Source organism: Accipiter gentilis, chromosome 13, assembly GCF_929443795.1.
Source record: "Accipiter gentilis chromosome 13, bAccGen1.1, whole genome shotgun sequence".
Classification (NCBI taxonomy): Eukaryota; Metazoa; Chordata; class Aves; order Accipitriformes; family Accipitridae; genus Astur; species Astur gentilis.
The window spans coordinates 3670515-3683297 of record NC_064892.1 but is presented as its reverse complement, the minus strand read 5'-3'; the positions used below and the strand labels follow the sequence as shown (position 1 = coordinate 3683297).

At 42.2% G+C, this 12783-nt stretch overlaps 1 protein-coding gene across 1 annotated transcript in view; it reads left to right on the top strand.

Moving 5' to 3' along the window:
* Positions 1-7722: 7722 nt before the first annotated feature.
* ITGBL1 (integrin subunit beta like 1) overlaps positions 7723-12783 on the top strand; it is a 145580-nt gene continuing 140519 nt past the window's right edge. The window contains exons 1-2 of the mRNA XM_049815880.1: positions 7723-7901; positions 9178-9389. Of these exons, the coding sequence (XP_049671837.1) occupies positions 7804-7901; positions 9178-9389 (310 nt within the window). The 5' untranslated portion in view covers positions 7723-7803. The remainder of the gene's footprint in view (positions 7902-9177; positions 9390-12783) is intronic.

Here is a 12783-nt window from a genome sequence, read left to right as displayed (position 1 = left end):
CACCCTTGGGAAGAGCCTAGCACCATTGTCTTGACGACAGCTTCCTCATAGAGCCTGGTAGACTGCTCTTAGGTTCCCCCAAAGCCGTTCCCTTCTCCTGGCTGAACAAACCTCATGGGGCAAGTGCTCCAGCCCCAACCACCTTGGTGGCCTGCCACCAAACTCTCGTATTAATATCTTTCACGTGCTGGAGGGGGGGCTCGACATTTTAGATACCGTTTAATGAGTGCTACATAAAAGGAGATTAATTTCCTTACATGTGGTTTGTATTATAGAATACATATTTCCCTATGTACTTCAAACTTCTACTTTTACCTGGTATCATATTTGGTAACACTGTGTTAAATTTTGCTCTACCTGCCCATACTGAGCCTCTGTGAACTGCAGGCTACTAACAGGGACCCACACTGTCAGCAGAAAGTTGGATTCTCTTGGACAGCCTGTCCATCAGCACGACCTGCATCAGATGACGCTAATGCTGGAAGAAGGGTTTAGCCCTTGATGCCTTGATGTACCTGCCTATGCGCAAAGGAAAAATAATAGCATCTTCCATTTAAAGAATTGTGCAGACAGTGAAGTTCTGCTGTTTGCAAGAAAAAGCCCTTTCTTGCTTTGCTGTTTCACCACTAATGTACATTCACATCTGTCACGTGAAAAGCAAGTGTGAACATTTTAGGACTGGAGTGGCATATATGATGTACGTGAGGATAAAGTGGAAAACTTAGATATTTCTAAAATTGCTGATATAATTTTGCAAAGAGCCTGTCAGTCATTTGAAGTCCATGCCGATGTTTAATATTTAGGGCTGAAGTCTGGTTTTATTCTGATTTAGAAAATTCCCATTGACTTAAAGAGCAAGCCATAAACACACAGATAAGGACTGAATTTGGGAGTTAATCTCAAGATGTTACTTTATGGTAATGTGAAATAGATCAAAAGGAAAGATATATCTTAGTAATGATTTACCTTTCATCTCTATAAATCTAGAACAGATAAAGGAATTTCTGTATTCATTCTTCAAACTTCAACACATGGTTGAAACTGCCCATGGGGAGACTTCCATTTAAAAGGTAATCTTGGAAAAGTCCAGAGGACCGATACTAATGATTCAAGGGGAGAATCCTCAGCCTTACCTATCACTTTGATTTCTGTAACGTGATCTGTAAACACAGTAAGATCTTCCGGGATGAAAGGTGATTAGCTAACTGAAGTTTCCTACACCTGCTCACTCAGTAGGTCCTGAAGAAAAAGAGGGAATGCAAAGCATCTACTTAGTTTTGTTGCAGAATTTGGGTAGCTCTCAAGCCCTGGTTTTGGGTTTGGTTGGGTTTTTTTTCTGGAGTGCAGTTAACTCAAGAAATTAAAGGGGTAAAAATTAGAATGAAGCGTTTCTAGAGTGCACCAAAGCAGGCAAGTAAGGAACATCCTCATCTTCCCATTTTCAGTGAGGAAGAGCAAGAGTTAAGAAGGGAAAACACTAGTAGGTCCCCAACTCAGGTTGGGGATCAACTGTTCAGTCTTATAAAATCCAATTGCTACTCTCCAGTTTGCTGGCATCTGTATAAATACAAGTGTTTGCACAGCGATATGTGTATTTTAATTATCCTACTGTGGTTGTAAAGAGGTAAAGCCACATTACAAACAGTGAAATTATGGAAATTTTTTTCTGAATTTATTTGAGCTTTATTTGTAGCTCTCTGTCCTTACTTTCCATAAGAATCTGTTAAGGAGTTGGAGAGTAATGTAAACAAATTTTAAAAACATCCCAAGGAGCTGAGCTTATTGGAAATGCCATTGTTGGAATTTGATTTACCACTTAGGAAAGAATGCAGTGCTTGATCAGATTTCAGATATTCCATAATGAGTAACAGAATTCATGAAATATTCATTTTGAAATGATGCTTGAGCTTTTCAAAAAGGTCACAAAATGTCATTTAAAAATTCAGAATTAAACTTCAGACCCAAAGGAAAATTTAATCATTTAGGCATAGGATACAAGTCAAAACCTGCTCTATTCCTGCTTTGGTGCTGTCTAGCCCCAGGGTGTCCAAAGTCCTTAGTCATCTTAATGGCGGTTACGATGAAGTTCTCCCTTAGTCTGAAGTCCTGCTCTGCGCACTCTGAGCAGCACCCCGGTCTTGCCAGGGCTCCGCATGTTTCAAACCAGCCCAGGAGCCCGGCTTTCTCCCATCTGTCTGCTCTATGTGGCTCAGTCGCTCCGAAGCGTGTAACCATAACAGAAATGGCCATGGAGCAACGTCAGACGAACGACTGCGAGAGATCGGTTAATATTCATGAGTAATTTGGGTTGGGATGAATTACAAACCTGTCATTCTTGAATGTCTGTGACCCGTGTCAACGCTGATGAACCAGAATAAAGGACATGGAGTATGGCTTTCAAAATTTCAAACCTTAAGGAGGGTCCTCGGTCTACAACTAAGTAAGTATGTCTTTGGTTTGCTTTTGAAAAGTACTGAGTACTCAGAAGAGGGGCAATAATGGTGTTCCCCCGCCCTTCCTTTTTCTTAATTTCTCTCCTTCATTTTTGGTTTGATAATAAGCAGCAGGACCCAGTGCAAGACAGAGCATTGAAACCACGTGAGATAGTTGCTGTTGCCTGGAGAATCTGGTGTGCATATGTTCAACTCAGACACTCAACCTGAGTTACTGCAGTTTTGCCTCTAAGAAGTCAGCGGTATCTATTTTTTAATTTACTATCCTTAGAAACAACTGTTTGGTCAAAAAGATGAGAATGATCTCTCATTGCAACTCATTCAGGTAAGTAGTTAAAAAAATACAAAAATCGCAAGCATTCATTATTTTTATTGCATTTGCCACTATTTTAGAGTTTTCAAGATTCCCAGCAGCAAGGAACGTTGTCCCTTTGAGAAGTAAGGGACAATTTGACTGCGGAGTGAGTACTTGTGGTGGAAAATGACATGCCCATTTATTTCCTTTCTTGGCCTCTTTAAAAACACTGTTATCTTGAATTACACCAGACCCTGACTCCCTTTCTGAAATAAGTGCTAAATGGTTAAGAATGCAGTAGTATGCTTTTTTAAACCTACTATTACTGCTGGCATTCTGAGCTGTCTTGCAAGTTCATGTTAAAAAGCTTATGCTTCCTTCAGGCCTCTGTGAAAGCAGGGTGTTATTGCTGTTCAGGGGAATTAACTAGTAAACATTAAACAAACAAAATACCTACCTCCTATTTAAAGTTTCAGCTGGGACCCAAAAGAGTGAGCTAAGGTTTTACTCTAGAGTATAACACAATAACATCGTGATTAATGTGGGCCTATGAACTGTTTGGGTAGCTTATATTCACTACTATCCAGGCCAGCTACATTCAGGCCAGCTCAACTTTAATCTTGTTCTCACCTTGATGCTGTAACTTCAAAAGCTCTCTCTGTTCGCCGTGTGATACCATCAGCTGTCCCAGATTCCACGTCATGTCAGCAAAGTTAACGGAAGGTCTTCTGTTCTGCACAGCACCGGCATACATTGTCTCTTGCTCCCTTCCAAGGATGCCACCAGCTAGCACAACAGTTGCACGCATTTCTGAACTGTTTAATTTAGACAGATTTTTTAACTCCATCAAGTAGTTTTGTCCATGGGTGTTAAAGTGGTTTGTCATAGATCTTTACAGCCATCTCATTTAGTGATTGTATATCGTTGACAGAAATAATGAAGAATCACTGGAAGCTTCCAACTATCCTCATTCCATGTTTTATGCAGAAATAATAACTTGTTTGATATGTGGGATTTTCACCTTCTGGTTAATTTTAGAAAACTGCTAGGTAAGCGAATGCCTCTGCAATGTCTCCACTGATAAAAAGCCATAGTGTTACTAAAATGGCTTCCATGGAAACCCAGGAGCATTATTTGACAAATTTTGGTGATCTCCAGGGGTTTTTTTAAGCTTAAACTGTTCACTGGATGTGCTTTTTGCTTTGTTTCGTTAAAAAAAAACAAAAATCCTTAAAAATGGTGTGGAATGTGGTTTGCAAACCTAATGGCTTCATTAAAGTAACAAAATTAAGCTGGCCACTAAGAGGCTGTAATAAAGGAGTAGGCAGAGTCCATCTGCCTCCCCACACCAAATCAAATCTTGTGCAGTAGCACAGTATGTCATGAGAGTCATAGAATTATGGAATATTTGAGGTTGGAAGGGATCTCTGGAGATCGTCTAGTCCAACCCACCTGGTCAGAGCAGGGTCGCCTAGGGCCAGTTGCTGCGAACCCTGTCCAGATGGCTTTTTAATATCTCCAAGGCTGAAGACTCCACAAACTCTCTGAGCAGCCTGTTCCAGTATTAAACAACTCTTACAGTAAAAAGGTGTTTTCTTATGTTTTTTTTCCTTATGTTTTAATATTATTCTAATTCGCTTTACTACAAAAACAATTCTGGCAAAATTAAGATATTGCTGCCTTTAAAAAAAATAATTAAAAACATATCACTGCCTCTGAATTACCTAGTCTACCCCAGGGCTTGCAACTTGGTTTTCACACATAATGTTATATCACAGTTCTTCAAAGTTCAGAAGGCTATGAAACCACAAAATAGCCATCACCAGTTTGGATAGGAAATTACACTACTGGTTCCTCTGCTGGTAAATGAAATTGCAGGAGAAACGCTTATCCCAGTCTCTGACCACAACAGATCTTGCAGACTTTTAATAAGAGCACTAATAGCGATACACTTAAACTGAGGTTCAAGTGTAGGTGTGTTTAACAGCACTTATTTTCTTGATTCCACACCTTTATTTGAATATATTTCTTCTCTGACAAGTATTATTCAAACCTATTGCCTACTTTTCCAAAGGCTGTTCAGTATTAGCAGTATGTTCCAGCTCCTCCTCCTCCTCAGCGTTGTGTTGACTTTCTCTTCTCTACCTTTACTCTGCAGGTAGTGACATTACCACGTCTAAAGGTACATCTCCCAAGCACCTACCGGTCTGAAGCCTTAGTCTGAAACTCTGTACATAGGAAAAGTAGCATTATACGAGTGCTCTGCTTCGCGTAGACGTATGTTATCCAGTGGAGAGCAAAGCTCCTTAAGATTATGTACAGGAGTCGTTGAAAGAAAATGAGCAATCCTCAAGACAGTGTGTCAGGTTCTCATTTAGAAGGAGACTGGCTCCTTATAGATTGCGTGTGCATGTGTGTATACACGTCGTGATTTAACCCCAGCCAGCAATGAAGCACCATGCAGCTGCTCACTCTGCTGTTTGTATGCATGCATACAAACATTCTAAGCTTAAATGATTAAATAATGAATCTGAGCAAAGGTTAAAATCCAGTACGTGAGCACTGAGATATTGTATTAGAGGCACGTACACATGAAAACAATCATTAAACTTAAGCTCTGGGTGCACATTTTAAATATCGCACCCTTGGACTGTGTAACTCCGCCTTCTCCAAATTCAAAAGGTCCACAGCCAAAAGGTCCACTTAAAACCTTGACAGTTGTAAGGAAATAAAAAATAAGAGAGCAGTAAGGTCCATATCATGATGGATATCTTCTCCTCGTACATTTGAAGTTACAGTTTGCAGGCTGCTTGAAGGTCTCGTGAATACCTATCAGCACCAGTCTGCACAGGGAAAAAGGAGGAAGATGAACAGATGGCAACATTTTAGTTTGTGGATTAAAGATAAATTTAGTGCCAAAAGGGAATTACTATTGTTTAAAATGTAAAGCTTTCTATTTATTCTTCTCTAGCTCCAGACTTCTGGCAGTACAATTTCTGACTACCATGTTGTTCTTAAAAGTGTTCCCTTTTTAAATCTGAGGGGGGTGGGTGGTGTTGGTTGGGGTTTTTTTCAATTGTAGCACTACAAATAAATTTGAAAAACTATCACACGGATAGAACGCACAGTGCTGCATTAGGTATGGACTTCAGAGTTCAAGGACTGTCAGAAATAAAGGCCTGCAAATATTACTTACCTTTTCACTAGATCCATCAAAGTCAAATGCATGAAGTTAGCACAACTAAACATTCACAAGACTGAAGCCAACAGATCACTCTTAATACAGGATTTTTACCAGCTGCGCTGCATGAGAAACATATTTGCAATATGAATATACTATAAAAGGCAGCAAAACCGTTAAAAATTAGTATACAATATGCAACTGCTATATATGGGGCTTTTAGATTTTTTTTACATCCTAATTCTGCTTGGTCATATGTTAGCGCAAAATTATGTGTCATATAGAGGATAGTACACTACAAGTAGAGAGCAAAGTTTTACACATCACAACTTCAACATAACCTATTAAAATAAGACAAAAGTTTTGTGTTTTAGTAGTCCATTGGAATCACATTTGGTTTTAACCTGTGTGTCTTCAAGGAATAAGAATGTATATTTACAAATATGCTAGAACAGATTTTGTCCAATCTCTTCTTCCGTGTTTCAATGAAAGTTTATACTTCAACTGAATGGGTACTTGACTAAAAACTGGATTTTACAGGCCCCAAACTAGACTTCAAAGTTTCTGTTTGGCATCTGTAAGACCAGCAGAGCAAGGTCAAGTGCTCGATGCAGGTTTTTTTGCAGGCAGATCACTAGCAGCACTAGTTATGTTAGCAGGAATCCTGGGAATTGTACCCTTGAGTTCACTGTGTAAAATGTAAGACACCTAATTACACTTTTAGGAAAGGCAGCATCTGAGTCAAAGGATTTTTAACCAAATCTTAAAATGTTTTCTAGAACAGTATAATCTGTGGTATACCAGATATTTAATATGAAAATAAACAAAGAGTTACTCATTTTGAGAAAGCTACCGAGGGCTTTAATCTCCAGTATAGGCTCTGGAACCAGTGAAAGTTTCTTCTGCCAGCTGCCTGCTTTAAAAATGTGTCTGTCTCTGTGTGTGTCTGTGTAGTGTAGGACACCTATATCCTACCATCTTTTGTGGTGGAAGTTTGTTTCTTTAAGAGCTTTCCATCCCAGGGAGTTATCAGGCAATCAGCAATTTCCTGGGACGACCAGAGGGATCAAAAAGTGTGGCAACTTTTCTGTAGCATAAAGAAATGCACGTGGCCATTCCTGTCCAATTTTATTCGTTTAGAGAGACTATCCCTCATTTTAGCTTCGTTTTAAAGCACTTCCAAAACCTCCCGCTGCTCTGATGAAGTATTGTACTGTGTGTTTTAATGAGGCATCAGGAAACAGCTAACTAATAATGTTTTTTAATTTGCAGTCACGCAGGCTGGTGTAGGTTGGCAGCCCACGGTGTCGCGCGGTGCGATGCCCTGAGCAGGTAACCTTAGGGAAAGGAGGGGGAAGGAAGGACCTGCGGAGGCAGGAGGGAGAAAGGTGCTCCAGCAGCCAGGCAGGGATGCTGCGGCTGGGAAGCACTGGTCCTGTCTTCTCCACGGTGCACGATTCCCCCACCACGTTACACAGATTATCCCGAGCAGCCATCCGTCAAAGGACGGGGGGATACACATACCTCAAATATTTACGGTGCCTGCACTTTGAGAATGAGATGGTTCGTTCACATCTGTGAATGGGCCGTTTTTAAAACATCAAAATAAACCATCTGGCTGCGCAACTGTTTCTAATTACTTCCCTGCCTAGACTGTAAACTTCGGGGTTTGGCACCGGCCTCCCTCCCAGAGTGCTGCCCAAATCCCGCTCCCAGGCAGCTAATCAGAGCCACTGCAGCACGGGGGGGAGCAGCCCCGGAGCCAGGCTTGTCCGGCTCGCAGCTCTCCGCACGCCCGGCGGGTCTGTCCGGCCGTCTGTCCGGCCGGCCGTTCCGCGGGAGCGCTCCAGGTGCGGCATAGAGCAGCTCGCACCATGTACGCGCAGGGGCTGCCGGGGCTGGTAGTGCTGCTGCTGGTCACCTCACTGCCGGCCGGTCACCCCACGCCACCGGCTGATCCCCCGGCCCTACGGTAAGTGGGGCTCGGAAGCCTCCTGGGGGTGGTCGCGGCCAGTTTATGAGATGTGGGGAGTGTAGAGGCTGGGGTTGCGGAGGGAGCGGTCGAGGGGTTTGCGAGCTCTTCCCTCTGCCTGCTTAAAAGTCACGCTGAGGGAAGCGTTCTGGGTCAAGAGGTGTTGTGCAAACTGCGGGGGTTATCTCCAATGATGTATTTCGTGCCTGAGACGCAGACCTTTGAAGCAGCAAAGAAGGGAGAGGTGCATGGCAATGGCCCTTTACACCCAAACCTCGGAATTCTGCTGCCCGAGCGGAGCAGGCGCCTAACCACAAATCCCGGTGCGTTCCTGCTTTTTGGTGCGGCAGCACAGCGAGGCACCCTGCCCTTGGCTCTCCCTCTCCACCACGGCCAGCACCCACTGCTCGCAGAGCCAGCAGCTCCTTTGCTCCAGAACCTGCAAGGTCTAGTGTCTGAGAAGTGCAGGTACCAGTCACCTGAATCCTCAGTATTCCCTAGTGTCATGAACAACTATTTTTGGCTTGGCCAGTCCTTTGTTCTTTTTTTCCTACAATCCAGCTCCTGATGAAGCAACGTGTGATTTTCCCCATGTATGTCCTGAAAGTTGCCATCTCTGCGTGGCTCCCATGGATGGTATAATTGCGTGGCAGAGCTGCAAATCTTCGGATCTAGCATCCGGATTCTGCTGACTTTACTAAAACCACAGCCACAAACTACGCCGTTGCATGGAAATCAGTGATTGCTTTGGTTTCCTTTTCCAATGAAAGCATGGATCCTATATATCTGACAACCAGAAGGATTACTTTGGCAAATGTATTGTATTAGAATCGACCATAGGTTTGCTTTTTGATATCATGCATTCCTGATATGCTACCTAGAGTTTGGATGTATACTTCTTTTCTAAACTTTTTGGAGTTATTCAGATCAAAATGTTTCATGATACATAATCAAACTATACCTGTATATACATATATACCAGATACACATAATGGAAAAGAAGATGAGCCTAATGCAGTTAACAAGGTAAGTAAAATACAACATAAGCATTCCCACAGGTAGCAATGCGATTTCTGATGAAAGAGAAGAAAACTGGGTGATTTGAGGCAAGTAATAGTTTCCAATCATAACTAAAGCGGTGGCATTAAAAACAATATTCCAGGGATCGGCTGAAGCCGTGGCCGGAGGGTGGTTTCCCATGAACCAAGTTCTCCTCAGCTCTGAGCTGCAGCCCCTGGCTTTGACTACAGCTTGTTCTGTTTGCTGTCCTCCGCAGGAGCGGTTTGGGTAGTCCTTCTTCGTGCCGGCTGTCCCGGACCGAGTCGGAGCTCCGGTGCCGCATCCCAGGGGGGAAGCTGTGCAGTGGGAGAGGCAGATGCGAATGTGGAGTCTGCATCTGCCAAGTGACAGAATCCGGTAAATACTATGGTCCGCTCTGCGAGTGCCACGACTGGGTGTGCGAGATCTACGATGGGAAGATCTGTGCAGGTAAGGAAGCCGCTGTGGTGAGAGAAGCTTAGAAAATATATATTATAACCAGAAATACATTGGGAACACAGCACACTGGTAACAGTAGAGACGCGGTTATGTATGTGTCCCTGAACCAGGACTCTAAACGGGATTGTGGGCGCATCCAAGGATTTCATGAGGTTAAAGGATACAAGTCAAAGGCACCGTGTCTGCCATAAAATGAGACTTTCCCCAGAGCGAGCTTCATCTGCAGCAGGGGCAAAAGCAGGAGTCGCTTTGGGTCAGAGGCTCTGCAAACTGTGTTTTGAATCTAATACAGGACACAATATTGCTTGCTTTTTTCATATAATATTGCTGCATTTGAACTGCTCGCCTAATGATGGCATATGGTATCTACCAGGGCTTTAAACTATCTCTGAAAAATGAACTTTTTCCTGTAATTATTTTTTTTCCTTCTCCTGCTATGAGGAAGAAGGTTTGCTGTAACAGGTACCACAATGAAGGCATATAAATACAATAACTCTGTTTTTCTCTAAGTAATGATAATGCTTTCCAAATAGAGACTTAAAACAATGTAACTGTATTGTGGTTTCAGAGATTTCCCAACTGACACTGTATTCTTTAATGACAGATGAAATAACATACTTTTCTGGGACAGAATTTAGTCCCTGCCAGTTGTTGGAACATGTTGCTTGGTTTGCATCTAAACATTATCACTCTTTCATCTTTCCAGCTGTCTTTACTTAAGTTTCTGAGCTATTTCAGTCAGATTTTGGCTTTTTTTTTTTTTTTTTTTTTTTTTTTTTTTTTTAAGCAGCTTAGAATAGGATTTTAGAAAAAAGCAGGGAGAAGAAATGCCATCACATTCCTGAGGGGATTCAGGCTGGAGCTTGATGAAAGGGGCCAGAAGGGTACTTCATTTCTAGTATCCGTGCTTCAACAGCTTTACCAGATTCACACAAACGTGTCATCTTTTCAGGCCAAAAACTGCAATTAGGTCAATGGGAATGTTACAGGAATTCTCCTAGTAAGAGGACAATACAAATGCATTCCAGCAGCGGGTTTGGCAAATTTTGTAGGAAAAAAAGAGCAACTTATTTTAGCAACAATGTAGCTAAGAGTGAGAAGTCCAATAATAACATGAAAAGATCAAGGATGGGATTACGAGAAAATATTTATATTTGGCACCTATGACTTCAGAGTTTTGTGGAGAAACTGATTTATAGATTCTGCACTTAGCAGTGTTAAGTCCAGTTACATAAGAAACATTGGGAGTCCGCCGATCATCCCAGCGTCTCACTGTCCGAAACGTGAATTTTCTGATTGGTGGTGTGATTTCAATATGCTTGCTGTTGTTGCTGGGGTAATTGTATAAAGTGAAACTGAAAGTGCCCTCAATTTTAATATTCTGCCACAAACTCCACTGTTACGTTCCTGTTAATGTCATGAGCAGTGGCTGCAAGTTTTGTCAGTGCTTTGATGGAAAGGGGTGCTGACAGGATAAACAAACCTAAGAGATTTCTAACAATATTCAGCTTTTGTGTAGCACTTCATGAAGCCGTTCAAAGATGTGAATGTTAAGTGATTAAATGTTTTTTAAAAAACAATTTTTTGTAGTGGTCACCTTCTGTAGCTAGAGTATTGGAGCCACATTACCACTGAGATGTCAAATAATTTAAATGCACTCTTCTGGAAAAAAGTTGTAAAAAAATCAGTGCAAAGTCATGGGGAGGGAAACAGCTGTGAAGGGCCTAGGGTTTTTGCTTGTTTGATTTGTTTTTTTGACAACCATGCTGAAAGTCCAGCTGACTGCGTTGGAGTCCAGGGCTGCCCAGCACTGCGGGAGATTGGTCCTGGGTAACTCCTTCGGGGCTGGGACACGGAGTCAGGATCTGGGCGGTGAAAATCCTCTTTTCAGTCTGTGCTTGCTGCCCTCTTCATTTTTCCCCCACATTTCCAGTGACTTAACTTTAAGTTGTGTGTACATGGGAGAGGGGAGCATAGAAAAAGATGGTCAGATCTAGTATAACTGGTAGGAAACGGGTCCTTATGTTGTATGAATAACATACCCCCTGCCCCCCCGACCCTTCAGTGAACCACATCTTCTGATGTTTCTGAACATTATGCCACCAAGCTGATTTCCCATGTATGACACGCTTTCCTTTCTTTGCATTTTTGAGCACATTTTTTGACTCGATGATGAAATTTTGTTTCCTTTAGGTGAATAACCAAAGTGTCTTACTGTGGTTCGATTCCTGCTTCCTGCCTTGTTTTACTTTTTTTCTATTTTTGTTTTGATATTTGCTGTCCTGTTTCATTGCGGGTCTCTCCTGATGAATACAACAACAGTAACCGCTGACTGGTACCACATGCAGAACTTCTAGACACTAATTGAATATTCCTCTAGAGAGCCATGATATTTGAGATGAATGCTGTTTCAAACAAGCTACTTTTCAAGCTGCCAGGGTGATGCCTTTTTCAGGTGTCTAATCACTGGTGATGTTCATATTCAGAGTCAGACAGGCAGAGTTGCTTGAGTCACTCATGCCAAATATAACTGCGTTTCCCTGCCACTCCGTTCAGATATACCCCCACTTCCCTCTCCTGTCCCAAGCTAAACAAAATACTTAGTTGCTTAATATGCAGCTCATTATCTTCAAGGCACCTTCTGGGTCAGACCCACCTTCAGAACGAGTCGTTGGACACCCATATGTTGAAGAGGAAAGGCCTGAAGATGGAGAAGATGTCCATCTGTTTGAAATTTGATTTTTCTTATCACCTCGTATAAGCAATGGGAAAGAGATTGTGGCATGAGTAATGAAGAAGAGCAGATGCAAATCTCTCTGTCCTTTTACTCTCCCTTGAGACTTCTCTGCCATATTTCCCTTCCATGATGTTTCCAGGTGCTTTCGAGGGAATTCCAATCTTTTTTTTTTTTTTTTTGTCGCCTTTTATCCCACTGAGATTAATAAAGCAACAGGTGATCTCTCATGGAGTCAGAAACAAAGAAGAAGAGAGAAATGAAGTGCTGTAGTCTGAGTCACCAAGTCTCCTGTCCTCCTCAGTGGCCTTTTTATCTGCCTGCCATATCATAGGGTGTAGAGGAAAGAAGAGTGGAGTCCCAATACTGTCATTCTCTTTGCAATGTCGGCGACATCTTTATTTTGTCATTTGCTGCTGGTCTTCTTCCTAAGAGCAGGAAGACTGAATCAAACACTGAATCAAAACCCCAAAGGATTTATGCTTCATTCAGAGCAGACAATATATTTCTTGCTGTTCATTTGCAAATAGTAGTTCTGACCTCAGACAGTTTCATACTGCCTCAGGCTTTCTCAGCATAAGTGGAGCCTGTGTTGTGTGCAAAGAAAAGCGGAATGTAGCACTAATTCCTATCACGTCGCTGCTTGATACC